The sequence below is a fragment of the Colias philodice genome, chromosome 23 (genome assembly GCF_061535455.1).
Source record: "Colias philodice isolate Cphi_HAF_F1 chromosome 23, ilColPhil1 Martin Lab GWU primary, whole genome shotgun sequence".
NCBI classification, from domain to species: domain Eukaryota; kingdom Metazoa; phylum Arthropoda; class Insecta; order Lepidoptera; family Pieridae; genus Colias; species Colias philodice.
Window position 1 is genome coordinate 6,729,272 of NC_143108.1, and position 22,109 is coordinate 6,751,380.

At 34.8% G+C, this 22,109-nt stretch overlaps 1 protein-coding gene and 1 long non-coding RNA gene across 2 annotated transcripts in view; both read right to left on the reverse strand.

The window, feature by feature from the left end:
• LOC149478108 (uncharacterized) overlaps positions 1-22,109 on the reverse strand; it is a 175,099-nt gene that overhangs the window by 101,825 nt on the left and 51,165 nt on the right. The window lies entirely within an intron of this gene.
• Positions 1,367-20,317, reverse strand: LOC149478113 (homeobox protein Hmx-like). The gene is made up of 3 exons (XM_089709905.1): positions 20,040-20,317; positions 6,626-6,729; positions 1,367-2,338 (listed from the first exon to the last, which is right to left on the reverse strand). Exons 1-3 carry the CDS (start codon positions 20,315-20,317, stop codon positions 1,695-1,697), a joined length of 1,026 nt encoding a protein of 341 aa, XP_089566031.1. The 3' UTR covers positions 1,367-1,694.

Consider the following 22,109-nt stretch of genomic DNA (forward strand, 5'->3'; position numbering starts at 1 on the left):
ATAACTTAAGATTGTCCTACATTCCCAAATTATTTCTTCTACTTATTCATATCAACAACAACATCAAAAGCTCGTTAACATCAACTTGTTGATCCCCACCGGAAGTGCGGTCGTCGGTACAGGAAGTGCTGGTTTAGTGTAACGTGTGCTGATACTTAACACCCTTGTGCACGCGAATTTAAAAATGGAATATCTTTTTTCGTGGGAATTGGTTAAAGAACATATTATTGTTTATTGGATTGCTCTTACAAGTGAAGTCCCATGTCCCCTAGCGGGGTAAGGGGCAGTTTCATTACATACATCTGTTTCACCGATCGATTTTTCTTTAAGGACAAGAAGGTAGCCTTCTGTGTCCTGCCAGACCCAGACATTGTTTTTTTCTTCGTCTCCACCGGGAATCGAACCCAGGACCCATCGGTGCTACGCTCACGCGTCAACCACTGTACCAAGGAAGCGGTCGATTGCTCTTGTATGTGGTGTAAATCCAACAATATGGAACATCATTTGATTGCTGTTATGTTTGATGTAAAATCAGTTGCAAATTTTAAGTCAACATCTACACAAATTGTTTAAAAATAAGGCAATCCATCTTTTTGTTTAGTACTGGTCTGTAGATGTTTTCACTTTCTACCAGAGTAAACTATTATTATCATTGTACCCTCAACTACGAAAATTAAAAAATCCCCCTCTTATTTTATTGTTTAATATGTTGATATTAATTTAATTATTCTGTACTACATTCTATAAATACACAAAGAATAAGACAAAAAAACATCTTGACCGATATTTATTAAAACCAAGGGATCAAATATTGCTTTAAATAAAAATGCCACATTAGTTATATTATATTTAATTCACTGTCTTATCGTAATTACAACAGTACAATGTAATTCACGAAGATAGTCATCTACTATCAATAAATAACTTTGATATTTAGAATAGCTCTTATACTAGCAATTACAAATACAATATGGCAACACTATACAAATTTATTCTAGTCCTTGGGTTGCTAGCGTGGAAAATGTAACCGTCAACGGTTTGGAGACAATTCTTTTTTTAAATAGTTTTATTCGTCTCTATTTTTTTAACGCTAGATGTTTGAAATATTGACATGATATTACAAACGTTAGATGGCCACGATACAATAGATATTGAGTTAAATGTATAAACTATACTCTTTATGCAGTTGGTAATTATTCAAAAGAACATACATATTATTATTTGTAAGTCTTAACAAATAAGATTTATTTAACTACAGGACTAACTGACAAAAAAGGAAAAACTCCATGCGGAATAAATTATTTTGGTCTTATAAAAAAATCAAAGGTCAAAAAATATAGTTTATACTTTTAAGTGTCAAGTTTCAAAACAACATGAAATCAATTATTCACTAAATATTTGGCAAAGCGTAACAGTTAAATATTAGAAATAAGTTATAAATTTAAGCTTAAATATATCTTACACGAAAAGCACAGTCATTTCAAATTGCGTCTAATTATTTACAATTGGCTAGCGCTTATGAGGATTAAAAATTTGCTATTTACATAATATACAATGTGCAATGACAACGAATTTGTACGTTACATCTTACTACATAGAGACTAAAGTCCGTTAACACTCACAACACGTACGTCTAGGCCGTTCTAGAAGTGTCTGGCCACCGCGTCGGCCCCGCGAGCGGCTTCAAGCGGACACTACACTAGACTGGACAGCGGTGCTCGCGAGGTGACCGGCGACGCGGGCAGCGGCTGCAGCTGCTGCGGCGCTTGCGGGGGGAAGTACACGCCGGAGTCGCTCGAGAACTGAGGATGCAGCGGCAAGGGTGTATGCGGCATCGTCGTGGGCCGTGACTCGTGGTACAAAATTGGCACACGGACTAATCTCTGAGCTGCGTGAGCCATGTTTGCCGCTTCTAGTTCAGCAGCCAATTGCCTCTTCCATTTGTTCCTTCGATTCTGGAACCATATCTTGACCTGTGTTTCAGTGAGGTGCAAGCTAGCTGCGAGGCCCGCGCGCTCCGAGCTACTTAGGTATCTCTTCATATCGAACGTTGACTCCAGCTGGAAGACTTGGGACCTGGAGAATACGGTTCTCGTTTTCTTCTTTCGTTTGCCAAGATTGGCATTAGGGTCGCGTTTTTCGTCTTTATCGAAGTCGTCGCTTTCGTCGATGTCTGGGTCGGAGTCTTGTGGGTCTTGTTGCTGCGGGTAGAGCGCGGGGTGCAGGCGTGGGGAGCGGGGGGACGAGCGTGAGGGGGAGGGGGGTGAGGGGGCGCGCGGCGGGCTGCGGGGGCGCGGGGAGCCGCCCGCTGAACCGTCCTCGTTGGTCGTGGAATCTTCTGGAACAAAATGATTTGATGAGTAAAAGAAATAGGTAAGTCAGGGTTATGGTGTTAAGTCGTTGGTGTGAAGTTTCATAATAATAATAATAACTATTTATTGTACATAATGACCTATTCACATTCTTTTTTTGTGAATTAATTAGGCTTGTGTTCTTGATTATTCGAAGTTCGTGTAAATAACACGTTGAGCTGCTTTAAATAAAATTGTCAAAACAAACAGCATTTATTATTCATTGATCTGATTATTAGCTTATATATTTAATGCATCAGCTCTATTAAATTCCTCTATGAAGTCTACTAACACCGCACGTGCAGCAAAAACGTACGATAAGCTAAAACAAACAGATAGGTACTAATCAGCTTAATAATAAACCTTGGCAAATCCGAGAAATCGTCTCCAATTAATGTTCATTTAGTGGAACTATTACTGGATTACGTTAAAAGGTTTCTAAACAAACGGACACGATTCGTATCCAATTACGATTGGTTTAATACGAAATAAATCTAATTGAAGGATTCCGCGTCTGTAATTAGGCAATTTCGCAGCTTTCATGTGTCGTGTTAGTTTTGAGGTTAGGAAATTGGATCGTGTTTGTCGATTCGAAAGCGATTAGGATACACAGATTGTACATTTTTTTGTTTTCAGTTGGAGTGGGAATGCTTTTTTTACTGGTCTTGACTGTGAATTTGGTTCATGTCGTAATCATACCGTTTTATTGGATCGTTTTTTTTGTAGTTTTTTATTAAGTTGCGTAGCGCTTACCCATAACTATGTAATCTGTACAATGTTCTTATAGGTACTGCCATTGACAATGTGATGTTAACCTGACAATAATTATTATTTGAAGATTAGGATATAAATTATATAATAAATCCTATAATTTATTTTACTTATTCACCACTATAAATCCATTTGAAACGATAAACTGAAAAACGATCATCAAGCTGTTTGAAAACTGTTTCATTAATTCATTCAATTACGGGAATGAAGTAACACACCTATATTTAAATGCTATAAAAAATACTAGGAGAGATATTATAAAGCAGCTCTGTCTCTTCTTCACGCCTAAATATCTAAACCAACTTGGATAAAATTTGGTAAAAACGTAGTTAGACAACTGAAAAAAAAACATATGATAGGCTTATCCCGGAAATTCCACGGGAACGAGAACTATGTGCGACTAGCGAGACCGTTTGCAGAAAGCTAGTAATCAATAAAATATTACCCCTAGCCCAATAAATAACCGTTAATACTTAATATATTGCGTTAAAATATTAAGGCTATATTCGACAAAATATAACCCCCAAATGGAATTCAATTTACGCCATGACGAAGTGACAATGTTCTGATTTATTCCGATATTGAATTTCAAAATTCGAACACGACACGAAGGCGCGAAGCCGAATGTCATCAACGCGGTTGAATCACTACAATCGAACTGGGACGCATCCGCGCTTGACAGACAACAAAGCACTTTAAACCTTATTAACTAAGTCGAAAATCGCTTCCACGATTTGCACAACTTTTAAGACACCGTCCAATATAACCTGACACTTGGCTAATGCGTAAATGCAAGGTTAGAGGGGTCTCTCTCAATGGTCACCGCTAGCACTGATTCGCATTGATTTTAGAAGCCACACCAGGTAATCCTTTGTTACCGTTGGCTTGCTGTTTACACAAACGCTTACTAGTTAAGCAGTTTATGAGTTTATTATGCGTTGAGAATATTATTTAATTGAGTATTTTAACTCGCAAGAAATAATGAGATTAATTGAGCGGAAGAAGTGTTAACACTAAACCGTTTGTTGCTAATTGTGTTTATTGGCCTATATTAATAAAAATGGAAGCGTTATTCATAATTAAAATAAAAGCTCAGCTAAGAGTTTTATGATTCAGAGTTAATGAAAAAAGATTGACCAAGTAGACAGTTCAGTTGCCATAACAATAAAGTTCGATCAGAAAAAAAAATAAAAGGCCAACAAATGCAGTGACAGCTATCCGAACAAACCACATTCGAAAATTAAAACAACCGCGACATCACCAAATGCCACATTGCTTTTGGCGCGAATGGCGATTAATGGGCCTGGCGCGCGTGCGAGCGGGACGAGTATACGTTTGACAGTTCAGCGTCGCTATACGTATAAATGTTGTAGGACGGCAGAAAAGCATTGTTCGGTCGGTTTGGGCCGCGTGAAATGGCGTTCGCTTTGTTTTCCCCGGAGATGGGTTTTGGAAAATTAAAGCGAAATGAGCGGGGTTGAGAGAGCAGACGGGATGACGATTGCTTGTTTACCATAAATATAGCGCAGCAAAATGTGAGAAGTTACGTTTTGTACTTGAAACAAAAGATCTGTCTTATGTATGTCGGAAATTATTTTGCAAACATTTTGCAATTGTAACATTTCGCAAAATGACATGGCGCCTCAGTTTTTCAGCTTACGATTGGGCCATTGTTTTAATACATACTTGTAAAGGTGAAGAGGAATTATGTAATCATTATCATGTTCACTTTATGTACACGACACAAAGGTTTTTGTGGTTATTTTTGCTTGTATTTTCCAGACAGATAATCAAAAAGATTTTTAAAATAGAAATATACCTTTCAGTCCTGTGTGGAAGAGTTACAGGCAACATTAGCAATTTTAGCATAGCTGTAAAAAGCAATAATTTCTCTGATTTTCATTTTGCTCGGAAAATGAAAATGACGGAATGGATGATTTTGCTTATTACGGAAAATAAGGTAAATATTACATACATATTTAACATATTTGCTGTTTGATGTGAATAAATAAGTAAAATAAGTAATATTACACTCACATTAAATACTACTTTAACCCTTTTTTTACGTGATTCAAAATAGCGATCGAAAATGTTCAATTCCTTCAAAGTTTCCAATGCGACCTATTTATTTATATTTAAATTCTATTACCTACCAAAACCAGAAAGCGCGTTATAAAATCACAACCATCGATTGGCCGAGGCCGTACAAATGCTAATCCGTGTCACTATGACATTCACTATCGTAGTGTTGCTATAATCCTACGTTACATAACTAATACTTTTTAGTGTATTTTAGTTTATGACCTTAATACGAATGATACAATGTAGCGGTTATGGAGTTCTGGAAATTTGCGAATTTGTGTTAAACCCGTCTTTGTGTGTAAGTATGGAATATTATTTTCTGTAAGTATATAATTTGCTTAAGAAAGAGTTAGATGATTGTTCTAATAAAGATTGTAATTATGTTATAGCTGTTTGATTCAAAACTATCTTCTCAGACGAATGTATTAGTAACTGCCTACTGAGCCGACGGTCCCGGGTTCGATCCCCGGTCAGGGCTAATATTTGTGTGATGAACTCAATTATTTGTTCTTGGGTCTGGGTGTTATTATCTATATATGTATTTATTAAATATTATATTTATCGTCGCCTAGTACCCACAAAAAAAGCCTTAATTGAGCTTACTGTGGGACTAGGTCGATTTGTGTAATAATGTCCTATTATATTTATTTATTTATTTATTTATTATAGCATAGCCTCATTATAAAATGTTCCATCGTCTTTTGTAAGGTAAGATTGTAGATCACGATTGTAATGTTTTTCATTGTCATTAACAAAAAGACCCAGTTGTATACAGATGCATTGATTATGATTACATTCGTGTAGATAATATGATTGTTATTTAAATATTACCTAAATTATCAATAGACTATCCCGATTCTGAAGTGACGCCTAGGTTACTCGGAGTGAATTCTTGCAGTTTAATCGATACATTATAGTTTTATAGAATTTTTTTTATATTGGTAAGTTAAAATTAAATGGATGAACGAGTCAGTGGGTCACGTAATGACCACCAACCGTGGGCACTTGAATTTTTGTAGCGGTTTGTAAAAAAGGGTCACATTAACTAGGTACTGTCGATATTTACTGCCAGACTAGCTTTATTACGAAAATATGTTTCCACACGCGTAATCCCATGGGAAAGAGATGTTTTCAGTTTTACTGAGGTAAAAAATAGCCTATAACCTATCCATCTCCAGACACAATAATCATATCATAAGATCGCTCCATTCCGTCGAGAAAGTAAGACAAACACCTCTTCGCCCGCGTAATCGAAGGAAAACGCATAAAATAAATTTATGTATGTTTTTTCTTTACAGGTCACAAACTATCTTTGTACCAAATTCCACCCCAAGAGGTGCTATTACGTGTGAGGCAGAAACGGCTAAACGGCCAGACAGAGTTACTTTCTTTTATTTTAATAATTAAGCATTAATATTTACCTCTAGGTGGAGTTCGTTCATGAGGTCTCTGCCAGTACCATGGCGCAGGCACGAGGCCCCCGTACCGACCGGCGAGCGCACTCCATTGTGATATTAAGCCCAATCTGTAACAAATATAACCGATATTTAATTGTTAATTTTTAGTAGTATATCGTCGAAATTCTACGTCGAAATCTCTACGTATGAAAACAATAAATTTGCGTGTAAAATATGCTTATTTCAGATGATTAAATTATTTCGAAAACATTTTCTATGGGAATCAATTCATTGTTATATTTTTCAACTCTAATCTCCAATAATATTTAATTTCAATTCTTGTTTGGATCAACTTAAGAAAAATTTATTTGACTTTGAAATTTATTTACCTAGTCATAGTATAATTTAATAAGCAAAACAGCAATTTTATTTAAATTCCCTGCATCATTCTTTCATAAAGTGATGTTCATGAATGATGAGCATCTCCCGTTCCGACGGCCAATCTCCGTGAAGACATAAATTTAAAGCAACTGTACATCAGATAAACCGAAAGATGTAATAAACCGTTATTTAAACTTGTATCATATACACTATAGGATTTTTTGGTTTTAACAATTAATCTCAAAATGTACTCGAACGATAAAAATATACATATTTCCACCAGAGAGTACCTACCATACTCTTGACCACCTTTTTTATTATACTCCTCAGGCACGTCGTCTATATTTTTTATTAATCTTAGTCAGTCTGGACCATGGACAGACCAAGGACCAAGGCTATTTAGGTTATAAAAGTAACAATCATTCATTATCACGATCGATTAACACAAAATTAAATCACAATGCAATACCATGAAACCCTAACAGCTATCAAGTGATGCGTGTTTTGAGAACAATAAAGCTAGCCAATCAACTGATAATGAAAGAGGGAATTAGTCAATTGCCACACAGACACAATTCAATATTAAGCGCGTCACACACGGTGAAGATACTATAATATTTTATCTTAAGATAGGTACTGTAATATTTTATATTACAGTATCTTAAGGTATCCGGTATCAGCGTTCTGACCATCATTTTTCTTTTTGTCATTGCGTACTAAGACCCCTGTAGAACCGCCCGCGCCATCCTGTTACAAATGACCCGAAATTTTGTGTCAGTGTTTAGGGTAAGGTAATAGGTGTAATATTTTATATTAAAGTATCTTAAGATAAAATATTATAGTATCTTCACCGTGTGTGACGCGCTTTAAGCTGGCGACGTGAAATTTTGGTACATTGTAACGGTAGGAAATTCCTGCAATTAATTGAGTAGGGTAAGTATATAAACTACTTATATCTGTACTATTTTGCCTGCCCAGATTGATAATTTTGTTAGGTAGTTTAATTATTTTAAAATTACAACTTGTTTTGATAAATCATCGTCAAATATTAATGTCTTAAAGGTTATACTGAATTCATTTTCCACTTTTACATTAAAAATATATCTGTTATAACAAATAGTTCCATAAATTTAAATTACTAGCTTCCGCCTACGGCTTCGCCCGCGTGGTGTTTTTTTCACAATAAAATAGCCTATGTTCTTTCTCAGGTTCTAAAGATTGTCTGTGCCAAATTTCATCAAAATCGGTTGAGAGGTTTAAGCGGGAAAGCGTAACAGACAGACAGAGTTACTTTCGCATTTATTTATAATATTAGTAGGGATACAAAAACTACAACGCATATTAAGATCCAAGCATGAGAAATGTCTAAAACTACAATAGATTAACCCATTCAATAGTCAACTATACCTAAATAAAACACATTTCAAAGCAGTTCTAACATTTGTTCGTAAAAGGCATCAGTGTTGCCAGCCTAACAAATTCGAAAATGGAACAAGTGGTAGAAAAGTAATAAATCACTCCGGGAATAAAATGTTGCCATTTTCTTTTTCTTTTTTCTTTTTTTCAAAGCGAATGTTCTCGGTTGTGACACGAACAAGCTTTCTCGCTTACTAGTCGTAGCTAGTCGATCAGATATCGTGGAAATATCGATAGAAACAAAGAGGATTGGAGGCGAGCTCACGGGACTGCTGGCTAGTGATGTGAAGAGGTTATCGATGTTTTATTTATGGGAATTTTATCGATAGGTGAAATTGGGTTATGAACAATACATAAGAGGTAAAACAGTAAATCATTGCAAATTGAAGGGCATCGACTTTCGTATGATAATCAGACAGTAACACGAGCGATGCCATGGGTGGAAAGATAGTTGTTAATTAAATGTATAATGCTTTAACGATTAACGTATACAATCACATATAAAACTGACTTTAATACTACGCAAAAAAAAAAACATTAAACCAGTATAATATTTTCACTATTAAACGCTTATCATTTTCCACTAAGATAAACACCACTATTCATAACAAAAAGGCACAACAGTACCATTAAAAAAACAAAGAAACAATTATTTAAACGGTAAAAAATTAAAGGCATAACTTGCTACATTCACTTTACGGTCGTAGCACGGCTACGTTGCTACGCGGTCTACGCTGTAGCACGTAGCCATTCTTATATGAAGCTACGACTTATTATCAAGAGCGAAGTCATGTGTTTAACGTTATTTCTTTTTTTCGTTTAAAATTATAATATAATGTTTTCAATTAAGCAGTGTTTAACTTTAATAATTTCAAATATTCTTGTACGTTTTATCGAAGAATTTTATTCAATTGTTTCTGATAAAAACTTGCATATTTTCATTAAATTTTCGCCGTATCTTGCTATTAAAATGATTTCACTACCCTATAAAATAAATACCGACCTGCACAATTTTCCAATTTTAATCTCTAAACTAAAGTAGGTTCTGCACAATCTCAAAGATAAATTCTGATAAAACTCTAAAACATCGATAAGATCGCCCATCACTAATATTAACTACCAGTTTATCGATATCTTCAACAATACCGATTGGATGCTTTATCGTCAATAATTCAGCTCTCGATGGAAACACAAATGATTGTGTTGTTATGAGAAACACATTTCTGTTCGATTGCCTGTGAGTAATTAAAACGGAGTAATAAAGGGAATGAACACGTAAATATTATAAAAGAAATGTAGCGGAAACAATATTCTACCCTTTTTATATTATCTGTTCGTAGAATCGAAGGATTTTAGCATTGTACTATAATGTTTTTGTTACATACATTTCCTAGAGGTAGATTTCAAGAGACAATTGCAAATGCTTTATTATATTCGTAGAGGTATTTTACTCGTAGATTCAAAGCTTCTCAAAAAATTTGCCTCTTTAAATAGCAATCTGTACTATAGTTTAATAATCCCAAAGTCAAATTTAATTTAAAATTTCGCGCTTCTGCATGGAGTCAATGACGAGCTAAAAAAACCGAGTCGACCAATTTGCATTGGTCCCGCATTTAATCCCAGCAGGGAAGTTCCAAACTCAAATTCCATTACACGATAAAGTACTGCTTCCTTTAAAAGCGGAAAGGAAGAAGCCACGCCGTGATTGGTTGGCTCACCGCGCTCTGATTGGCCGTCTCATAACCCCGCCTCCCTCGAGGGGTATAAAAATCGATGCCCGTCACCCGCGCGTTTCTTTTTGCTGCGGCGCGTCTGCCCGACACTCCACACTTGTTACTAATAATAGCGTTTGTACTTTCTTTTATAGCATAAAGTGTTTACTTGTATCTGTTGTCTGTGCAAGCGACACGGGAGCCTTTTGTTGGTAGATAGGGAGGTATTCTCGGACGCGTTTAAAAGCTTCTAAGAGATATCTTTTCGCTTATTCCTAGGTTCACGACGACAATAACGTAACGGCTATTCTCTAGAATAGGGCTTTTAACTGCTTAACTGTCAATATAACATAGTATATTATTATTTGCTCGTTTTAAGAGAATTCGAGTTTTAATGGCCGCTATTATGAAATAGTTTTACGAAAAATTTAAACGTTTGTGTTAAACACAAAGTATTGTATAAGCAAAACGTTTTCGGACAATTGTTATTTTGATACAATACGGGTTTATTGTACGCACGCTGTATGAAAATGAGACGATTTCAGTTTACTAATAACCAGACAGTTGTCCGCACTAAAAATACATTCAATTGTTAAAATCATTTCCAGAAAGGCAACCAGAATACCTATATTGAATTATTACTCAGTTTGTAGAAATAAATTTCTTTATTGAATCTCTCTCACATAGACCAAAAAATGTATCTAAAAACTTATTCCAATTAATAAGTCAGAACACTGAATATTTTACATATATATATCATACGCAAAAAAGCTAAAATAGTATAGTTTTTAACACCAAACACTAGTCTCAACACGATTCTTAAACTGCAGTACATAGACCATACCATAGATCTTAACACAAGCAAGGATTATCCTCCTTGTAAATTACCTCCTAAATGGTCCTCTCAGCTTGAATGTTACAACATGACAGTAGCTTGGGAAAATGTCTCAAAGACCCTCAAAGGAAAATATAATAGAAAGAGGTGGAATAAAAAGCATAGTTGGTCCCTTTTGAAATGTTCTTACAAGGCTTGTTGGCAATCTTGTATTTTAGATAAATAATTATAGACATGTATAGTACTTATATGTACACAGAAAATTTTAACTACTAAGTACTTGATGGTGATAAATAATTGTAAAACATTTTGAATCGTGTTTATGGTACTACTATATAGCAGTACCTATTACATTTTAATTGACTAATAACGCCAGTTGAGTTTTTATCATTAATGCAAATTCGGATTTGCAATATTTTGACTATCATTGATTATTTATGGGTATATTTGATGGACCTTGGTGAGAAATTTACGCATTTCAAAAATATAAAGAACTTTCATAATCAAGAAAAATCGAATAAGTTCTAAACATATGAGCATAATCACGATAAAATTTAATTTATCTATAAACTTTACCCAAATAAACTCATATTCCATAAATATTTGCAAGTATCACATCTATTCCGAGAAACGTATTGAGAATAATTATTCTAAGTAATATGAATATTAAAGACACACAACGATATGTATTTATATCATCAAAGGATACAAACTTCATTGATATCAATGTTATATATTAAATAGAAAATTGGTCCGAAACTATATCCCTGAGACACCCCTTTGATTTTATCGATTTCTTACCTTTAAACGTAACAAGTTTAATGAAAATGAGATTCCTTTGAGTTCTCATAACTGAGAATGTACTTACTTATATACATATCTGTTCTCTTAAGCAAGATTGAGATATTTCGGGAGATAAAACCGCATCCCTGCTACGTATAAACCCCTTAGCATCTCCCCTCCGAATTCCTTAAAAATCCACAAATATATCAAATTCTCTTAAAGGATAACGCAAACTTCCCCTTATTTAAGTACCTTCCTCTAAGAATGCAGCCAATTATGCCCAAGTTTATAGGCGGAGCGGATAATAATATTCTTGGCTCAATATAGAAATATTACTTTCTCCCCTCAATACGTTCTGAAAATATCTGGATCTGGAAATAGGATTGCAGAGTAACATGTTGTAGAATTACATTTTCTAATTTAGTTGCATATTGATATGAAAATAGATTTTACAATATCTATTTTTATATGATTAGGTATCTGCTCAGATGTAATCTACTGTACCAAATTTAAAATATTATACCTACATATTACAAAAGTAAGAACGTAGATTGAAATTGCATTTCAAATTCTACTAACATTCGGTTTTCGAGATTAGATATTTTTACTACAGATATCAAAAAACTGCATAAATAAACTGAACTCTAAGTATATGTGTTTCAAATAGTAGATTCATTTTTCAACTCGATTAATCTATACTAGTATTATAAAAAATGAAATTTGTTTGTTTTGTCGAACGTGATAATCTCAAGAATTACTTGCCAGCGACAGTACTAGTTGTGTCCAACTGTTTTACATGCATTGCTACGCTCCTGTTGGTCTTAGATGAAGTGTGAAATTAAGATGAAAGAAGAAATGAATGAAGACTTAACTTCATCTCAAACGAATAGGAGCGGAGCAATGCGGGTAAAACCACGGAGTACTTAAATAATTTAACAATAAATATTAAATTAATTATTATAAATAAATTAATTTATGATAAATCTGACAAAAAATTTTGATACAAATAAATGTCTAATCGCTATTGCCTCTACTTTAAGCCAAACCCAGATCCATTATATTATTTGTATTTAAGAGGGTGAGTAGCCATCTCACCCTAAGGAGCAGTCTAAGATTCGACCCTCCCCATCTGGACCTATTAAGGGTATTTAGGGTCCCGTAAATATGTGTATAATCTGTGCTTTTTAACGCTTGTAATAAGGTTTCATTAGTTACTTTGATTTAGGGTTCCCCTTTCTAAATGGACGCGTTAAGGCGAACTTAGATACGAGGTTAGTCACTGCAACATTGTAATTGAACGTGTGGTTACTCAAACTCTAGTATGAACTCAACTATGTTTGCACGCACATTTGTGAATGTTTTAACAACAGATTTATGTCTTTATTTAGTTGCTCTTGACTTCTGGAAACCGTAATCACACTACAGAAATTGCTGTTTAATAAGAATTTGAATAAAATAAATCTCCGATAATCCTCTGTTGATTACAAAAAATGTTTCTCTATTATACGAATGTTATTATTATTCATTGATAGCAATAAATAATTTATTTTAATAACACATGTTCATAATCAAATAAAGATATTTCTTTTATTTCCATAAACAACTTCCATGTTGGCCGCAGGCTTCGAAAAAGTCGTACAATAAACATTTACAATACACAAACTAATTAACCAGAGCAAAAAGCTTTTTCAATCCCCTTATTTTATTTCTAAACATTTTTATTTATTATCCTTCTAAAATTACTTCATTAAGTTGATTTTTACAAGAGCGGACATTGTAAGGAAAAAAAGTTGAAATGTCACAGAATGGAGGGAAAAGTGACAGATGCTTTACATTATAAACAAAATGTCCGCTGTCACTGAAGGCGTAATTAAGATGGGAAGAGGGTGAGCTTGAAGACGTTTACTAGATTTTCTTTTGTTATCGCGTAATTATTTAATCTGTTTATTTAAGAGTTTCAAGAGCTTAAGGTTGAGTAATACAGTGCTCATGGTGAGAGAATTTATGTTAAATTTACTCTTCTCTATCCAATAGATTCTTTTTTTATTACAGATAATTTACCACTAGTAAAACTACTACTCATTCACTCATCTTTTGTACTAATAATAAAATTAAATAATTGTAAGTACTTATTTATTGAAAATATATTATATTTCTATATGATATAAGTAGTTTCTATTTGCATATTTACATTCAGTTAAAACACTATTTTACCCCGAATACATCAAATCTTTATTGTTTATAATACACGTTGCAACAAACAAGGAATACACATTTCAATAGACATTTACACCCATAGACACGCATACGCATCACAACATTTTCAAACTACGCACTACGAACCCTAAAAAACAGGTACGTAAAGCTGGCGATGAAAAATTAGCGAAATTAAAAAAAAACAACACCAGAATTTGTTGCTTATTTGTTGCTAATTAGTTGCTATAATGACGATTTTGTTGCTCAACCCGTTCGCTGAAAATCAGCAACAGTTCTAGCTTAACGTTAAGGTAGCGTGAAGAAATCGGAAAAAGGGATGGATCGTTGCAAAAATGCAGGTGAATTTGTTGCTAATTTGTTGCTGCATAAAAACAGTGAAAATTTTGAATTTTTTTCATTGGCGCCAAAAATAACACAGGCCACGTCAACTTAATTGTCGATTTTCGGTAGTGAAACATAAAAAAAAATTTGTTGCTCCTCACATCGTTCACTGGCACAGTGTACAGAGCCAGCAACAAAATAGAAACCGGAAGTAGAGTTAATTTTGAAACCAGTTTGCTAGAAAATCGTCCACGCCAGCTTAACTGTCAATTTTCGGTAGTGAAACATAAAAAAAAATTTGTTGCTCCTCACATCGTTCACTGGCACAGTGTACAGAGCCAGCAACAAAATAGAAACCGGAAGTAGAGTTAATTTTGAAACCGGTTTGCTAGAAAATCGTCCACGCCAGCTTAACTGTCGATTTTCGGTAGTGAAACATAAAAAAAAAATTTGTTGCTCCTCACATCGTTCACTGGCACAGTGTACAGAGCCAGCAACAAAATAGAAACCGGAAGTAGAGTTAATTTTGAAACCGGTTTGCTAGAAAATCGTCCACGCCAGCTTAACTGTCGATTTTCTCTAGTGAAACATAAAAAAAAAATTGTTGCTCCTCACATCGTTCACTGGCACAGTGTACAGAGCCAGCAACAAAATAGAAACCGGAAGTAGAGTTAATTTTGAAACCGGTTTGCTAGAAAATCGTCCACGCCAGCTTAACTGTCGATCACTCACGCCACTCTACTTTTGGTTTCTATTTTGTTGCTGGCTCTGTACACTGTGCTAGTGAACGATGTGAGGGGCAACAATTTTTTTTTTTATGTTTCACTACCGAAAATCGACAGTTAAGCTGGCGTGGACGATATTCTAGCAAACCGGTTTCAAAATTAACTCTACTTCCGGTTTCTATTTTGTTGCTGGCTCTGTACACTGTGCCGGTGAACGATGTGAGGAGCAACAAATTTTTTTTTATGGTTCACTACCGAAAATCGACAGTTAAGCTGGCATGGACGATTTTCTAGCAAACCGGTTTCAAAATTTACTCTACTTCCGGTTTCTATTTTGTTGCTGGCTCTGTACACTGTGCTAGTGAACGATGTAAGGAGCAACAATTTTTTTTTTATGTTTCACTACCGAAAATCGACAGTTAAGCTGGCGTGGACGATATTCTAGCAAACCGGTTTCAAAATTAACTCTACTTCCAGTTTCTATTTTGTTGCTGGCTCTGTACACTGTGCCGGTGAACGATGTGAGGAGCAACAAATTTTTTTTTTATGTTTCACTACCGAAAATCGACAGTTAAGCTGGCGTGGACGATTTTCGAGCAAACCGGTTTCAAAATTAACTCTACTTCCGATTTAGATTTTGTTGCTGGCTCTGTACACTGTGCCAGTGAACGATGTGAGGAGCAACAAATTTTTTTTTTATGGTTCACTACCGAAAATCGACAGTTAAGCTGGCGTGGACGATTTTCTAGCAAACCGGTTTCAAAATTAACTCTACTTCCGGTTTCTATTTTGTTGCTGGCTCTGTACACTGTGCTAGTGAACGATGTGAGGAGCAACAAATTTTTTTTTTATGTTTCACTACCGAAAATCGACAGTTAAGCTGGCGTGGACGATATTCTAGCAAACCGGTTTCAAAATTAACTCTACTTCCGGTTTCTATTTTGTTGCTGGCTCTGTACACTGTGCCGGTGAACGATGTGAGGAGCAACAAATTTTTTTTTTATGGTTCACTACCGAAAATCGACAGTTAAGCTGGCGTGGACGATTTTCTAGCAAACCGGTTTCAAAATTAACTCTACTTCCGGTTTCTATTTTGTTGCTGGCTCTGTACACTGTGCTAGTGAACGATGTGATGAGCAACAATTTTTTTTTTATGTTTCACTACCGAAAATCGACAGTTAAGCTGGCGTGGACGATATTCTAGCAAACCGGTTTCAAAATTAACTCTACTTCCGGTTTCTTTTTTTGTTGCTGGCTCTGTACACTGTGCCGGTGAACGATGTGAGGAGCAACAAATTTTTTTTTTATGTTTCACTACCGAAAATCGACAGTTAAGCTGGCGTGGACGATTTTCGAGCAAACCGGTTTCAAAATTAACTCTACTTCCGGTTTCGATTTTGTTGCTGGCTCTGTACACTGTGCCAGTGAACGATGTGAGGAGCAACAAATTTTTTTTTATGTTTCACTACCGAAAATCGACAGTTAAGCTGGCGTGGACGATTTTCTAGCAAACCGGTTTCAAAATTAACTCTACTTTCGGTTTCTATTTTGTTGCTGGCTCTGTACACTGTGCCCGTGAACGATGTGAGGAGCAACAATTTTTTTTTTATGTTTCTTTACCGAAAATCGACAGTTATGCTGGCGTGGACGATATTCTAGCAAATCGGTTTCAAAATTAACTCTACTTCCGGTTTCTATTTTGTTGCTGGCTCTGTACACTGTGCCGGTGAACGATGTGAGGAGCAACAAACTTTTTTTTTATGTTTCACTCCCGAAAATCGACAGTTAAGCTGGCGTGGACGATTTTCTAGCAAACCGGTTTCAAAATTAACTCTACTTCCGGTTTCTATTTTGTTGCTGGCTCTGTACACTGTGCCAGTGAACGATGTGAGGAGCAACAAATTTTTTTTTATGTTTCACTACCGAAAATCGACAATTAAGTTGACATGGACGATTTTCTAGCAAACCGGTTTCAAAATTAACTCTACTTCTGGTTTCTATTTTGTTGCTGGCTCTGTACACTGTGCCAGTGAACGATGTGAGGAGCAACAAATTTTTTTTTATGTTTCACTACCGAAAATCGACAGTTAAGCTGGCATGGACGATTTTCTAGCAAACTGGTTTCAAAATTAACTCTACTTCCGGTTTCTATTTTGTTGCTGGCTCTGTACACTGTGCCAGTGAACGATGTGAGGAGCAACAAATTTTTTTTTATGTTTCACTACCGAAAATCGACAATTAAGTTGACGTGGCCTGTGTTATTTTTGGCGCCAATGAAAAAAATTCAAAATTTTCACTGTTTTTATGCAGCAACAAATTAGCAACAAATTCACCTGCATTTTTGCAACGATCCATCCCTTTTTCCAATTTCTTCACGCTACCTTAACGTTAAGCTAGAACTGTTGCTGATTTTCAGCGAACGGGTTGAGCAACAAAATCGTCATTATAGCAACTAATTAGCAACAAATAAGCAACAAATTCTGGTGTTGTTTTTTTTTAATTTCGCTAATTTTTCATCGCCAGCTTTACGTACCTCTAAAAAACACCGTAATCAAAGCTACAAGTAGTTACTTATCTGCACTGTAAAATCCGCGAATAAAATGACCCTTATCACGGTAAATGCGTAATGGCTAGCCGCAGGGTCATGTAAACACGCGTTTGACGGCCACTCCATTTGTTTTGGTTACAATTTGTGAAAATCACGACCTTTTTAGTGAACTGCGTCTTTGACAGTGCTAAGATTGCGAACTCAATTGCAAATGGCTTGATGGATGACTTCTAGTTAGTCTGTGGTTATGGGTTGTTTAGAATGTGTAAACAGTAACATGTAACTATGGTATTTATAGTCTGTTTATGATAACGAGCATGTTAATAATATTCAGCTGTGTAAAAGACCCAGGTTCGAGACCATGGCGAGCGCGCAGGAAATAAATTGATTTTTCAATTATTTATCTGCGCATGTTTTAACATCACCACTGCTTGAACGGTGAAGGAAAACATCGTGAGGAAACCGACATGTCGAAGAATCAAAAGTTCGATGACCACACTTGGCCAGCGTGGTGGATTATGGCCTGTACCATCATAGGAGGCGTGCCAGCAGTGGGAACGTAAATGGGCTGATGATGATGATATGTAAAAGAATGACAAATGAATCCACTTAAGCAATTTAACAATTTAAAAATCCAAGCCTTTATAATTGCTATGACTTTTCAATTAATGGTTTTTAATAAAAACTTCGGCAATAAAACAAGCACTTCAACTAAGCGAAAAAGTATTTGATAAAAATGTGAACAGATAAAAATCTGTTATTTTGTGACAAAATTTGTGAGTAAATCTGAGTTGAGACTAGTAATAAAAGAATTTGCCAAACTAGCTTACTTACTTTGTTTTAGTAGATGAAATTGGATATTAGCAAAATTATAGACTTATAACGAATAGATAGTCCAGTCATACTTTTAATTTCTCACTAGGAAACAGAATTTAAAGTATAAGTACTGGCTTGTTTATGCATAAAACAGCTGAAAACTAAAGTCGTTATATGATCTATTGCTTGGCGACGGCATACTATCTGCCGTCGGGTTACGCGTCAGCTACGAAGAGAAAAAATGTTCATGTATTACAGTCATCTGGTTGAACCTGCTATTTGATTGAATGACTACCGCGTTCATTAAATGTCGACATATAATTGAATGGCTAGGACAGCTCGTTAAGTTATTTAATGTTAAAATTGAGAATATTACTAAAGAAAAATATGTATAAGTATTTCTCTTGGTTAACGTATCACGTTACTTAATAAAATAACAAAATAAACAAAGTAATTCGACTAAGTTGAAACCATTTCAACTTAACTAATTATTTCGCTATGAATAGTGCTTAAAGCGAACAACTTGTATTGAAAGGATTTAACTGACTAGTTAAGTTTTAGCGGTCAGGTACTGGCTCCAGTCGTAGTTAAGTTTGTGCTTCGTTTGGTTGTTACTTAACTACGAGCTAGTTAAGTTACTGGCTCATAAAACAAATCTGAATAGGTATGAATACACATCATTGTCTAATCTGTTATTCTGTGACTCCAGTTTTTTTTTTAATTTTTCAGAATGGGTAAAATTCCTGTCTGTTAACCAAATATTAATTAAATAACTTCATTTTTCAGTTTTTGAGTTATTCGTTATTTATGTACAACTTTATATCATCACATGTTTCTCATTTTCTAAGAAATACCTAAAAGCTCATATAATAATAAAAACTTTACCTTAAATATTTGTTTAACATTAGTTATTTACTAAGAAAGAAAATTTACTGAAAACCATTCATAATCCATGTCTCAAGCAGGTTGTAAATGAAAATAAGATTGTTTTTAATATTAATTAGAATTATAATACTAACATAGTTTTTTAAGGCCATTTTACTGATAAATATATGGATTTAAATTAATCTGAAACAAATGAAATAAATAAATAAATAAAATATCCGAGCTATTTATACATAAACAATCTCATTTTATTTTCACTCTATTTGTCCAGTTAATAATCCATGTAAACGAGGCATACGCCCATAAGCTCAATCCAAGTTTAATTATGTAAAGCTTATCTATATCATAAGTTCAGAACTTGAAAAGTGCTTCAGAGATTAAGGAATAAAATTACATTTTAATAGTCTAGCTTTAAAATAATTTCAATATGGTGTCAAAGTCAAGGTAAGTATTCCTTCATATAGGTATTTTATCAGAAAATAATTTGTTAAACGGTATAATTAAATGAAATACAATGATTTAAGCTAGTAAAACTTTAATTTTAATTTCATCTGTTGATTGTTTAGGTTATGAAGGAAATAAGTTAATGACCTTAAACCTTAGTTAATGACCTTAGACCTGGCTTCGATTCCCGATGGAGACGATGAAAAAAAAATGTCTCGGTCTGGCAGGACACAGAAGACTGATCACCTACTTGTCCCTAAAGAAAATCGATCAGTGAAACAGATGTATAATGCATCTGGCCCTTACGCCACTAGGGGACATGGGACTTCACTTATATGAGTTATAAAGGACCTACCTCGACAACATAGCATCATTAGCGTTCCCAAAATGATTAGCAGCGATCGCAGCTTCTAGAACATTCGAGTCCCTTCTCGGTTCCGCTCGGTTCAGGATCGAGCTGATCGAGAAACTTGTATACGGAGCGCTTCCAGTAGCCTTCTCTTCTTTCTTTAGATCATAGAACGGACTCTTCTGGTCTTTTCTAGAAGGTGAGGACGGTATATCCGGACTGCTGGCACCAGATACAACGTTCACTTCGATGTCGTTGTCTTGAGATGAGACGGGGGAATCCATTGTGGTTCTAGCACCGCATTTTATTTTTACCTGAGGGAAAAGTGTTACATTATTGGGTTGTAAGGGGAGCAATTATCTTGTTAGAATAGAAAAATGTGGTTTTAAAACTGGTTTAATATTTAAAACTGTTGCATTAAGCAATACATTTTTAGAGTCAATTTTATTAAATGGCGTAAAAGATACCTGCAATAGTATCTCATAAAGGATTTCATATAGTTTTAATAAAACATATTCTTCAATTATTAGCTGGCATATCTTTCGAATATTTCATCAAAATCACTTCAATAGCTAAGCTATACATATTTTTCATTGTAACGTTTTCCTCTTTGTCGATCTTTTTCAATAAAACCCATACTTATAAGCTAATATTTTAACAAATACTATTATACATTGGAAGATAAAATCCCCAATATTCCCTCTTTATTTATTCATAGCAATGGGAAGAAATCTCCCTAATAACATCTTAATGCCCTAGGGACGTCTAAGAACAATAACGCACTTAAGAATACTGAATTATTGATAAAACAATGCGCTTTTACGTCCATTTGGATAGATTTACTAAAATAATATTTATTGCATGATATACTATTATTTATTTTATTCATTTAAACTCTTTATTGTGCTGCCAAAATACAAACAATACTAACACAACTTATTATTAAAGATAAAAGATTATAAAAAAAACAGCACAGAAGGTGGCCTTATCACTTAAGAGTGATCTCTTCCATGCAACCAACTGATAAAAAGATATAATAAACTAGAAAAAGAAGGTATGAATACCTTACCTAATATGAATTACCTACCCCAAATATGATTAACTCTGTATTACAAGCTCTACGAGAAACGATTGTAAAAGCTTGAGTGTATCAAAGTTTAAATCGCTCATTGATCGAAAAATTGGTTTACAACGCGTTATGGTCACAGCACACATTGTAGAGACGACAAATATTTTATTATCATTAGTTATCTGTGCCTTTTCAGTTCTCTCTCTGATCATCATCATCATCGTCTCTATCACCTAATTAATTTCAACAACAATTTTAGTATGTGTTTGTTATGCAGACAGACAACAACATAGATGTTCGTCAGAATTTGCAGCAAATTTCACATTAAAACCCTTAATTGGACCCTTAATTGGCTTCTTGATTGTGATGTGTCTATACGCTTGCCTATGCAAGCAGGGGCAATTTAGAGAACAACTGAAATTGCTGCGACCGCCGACCAACCGAGATTATTCCAATATTGCCCCTGTGGCAGATACGTGAGTAGCCGGCCTAAGATGAACTTAAAACTTAGCGCAAGTTTAATTTAATATAGACTAGTAATTGAAGACGCCGCGTTATTCCCAGACGCGGTTGGTAGGTACAAAAACCGATAATCAAAGTATGTGAATCGATAAAGTATCAGTTTCGTGCGCGCCTCACCGATTCACAACACCTGGTTCCGATTGAATATCGTGTTACTGAAACCAATCTAAAAGTATAAACAAATGCCGTGTTTCACACAAAATAACAATTTCTATTGTATAAATAGCGGATAATTGAATTGTTAATATATTTTGATTGTGCATTTTATTGTTAAAAAGGTGCCTTTTAAAAAATGTTTTACACGTGTATTGTAGTTTTAATTGATTATTTTTGAAGTGCTTTAGGCGCGTTGAGAGTAAAATTTCATCGCGTCAAGGCACGTCATGGAGTAAGGCGATTTTGGTATCTTTGAATCTTGCTAAAGAAGTTTCACTTTTGACACGTATGCTCGGTAGGTACCTACACACGTTCTTTTTTAGAAAGGC

Coding starts and splice junctions, on each gene's coding strand:
- LOC149478113 (XM_089709905.1), bottom strand. CDS start 20,317: ATGGATTCCCCCGTCTCATCTCAAGACAACGACATCGAAGTGAACGTT. Junction 6,730..20,039: donor AATGATGCTATGTTGTCGAG/GTAGGTCCTTTA, acceptor TATTTGTTACAG/ATTGGGCTTAATATCACAAT. Junction 2,339..6,625: donor TGAACGAACTCCACCTAGAG/GTAAATATTAAT, acceptor ATTTTGTTCCAG/AAGATTCCACGACCAACGAG.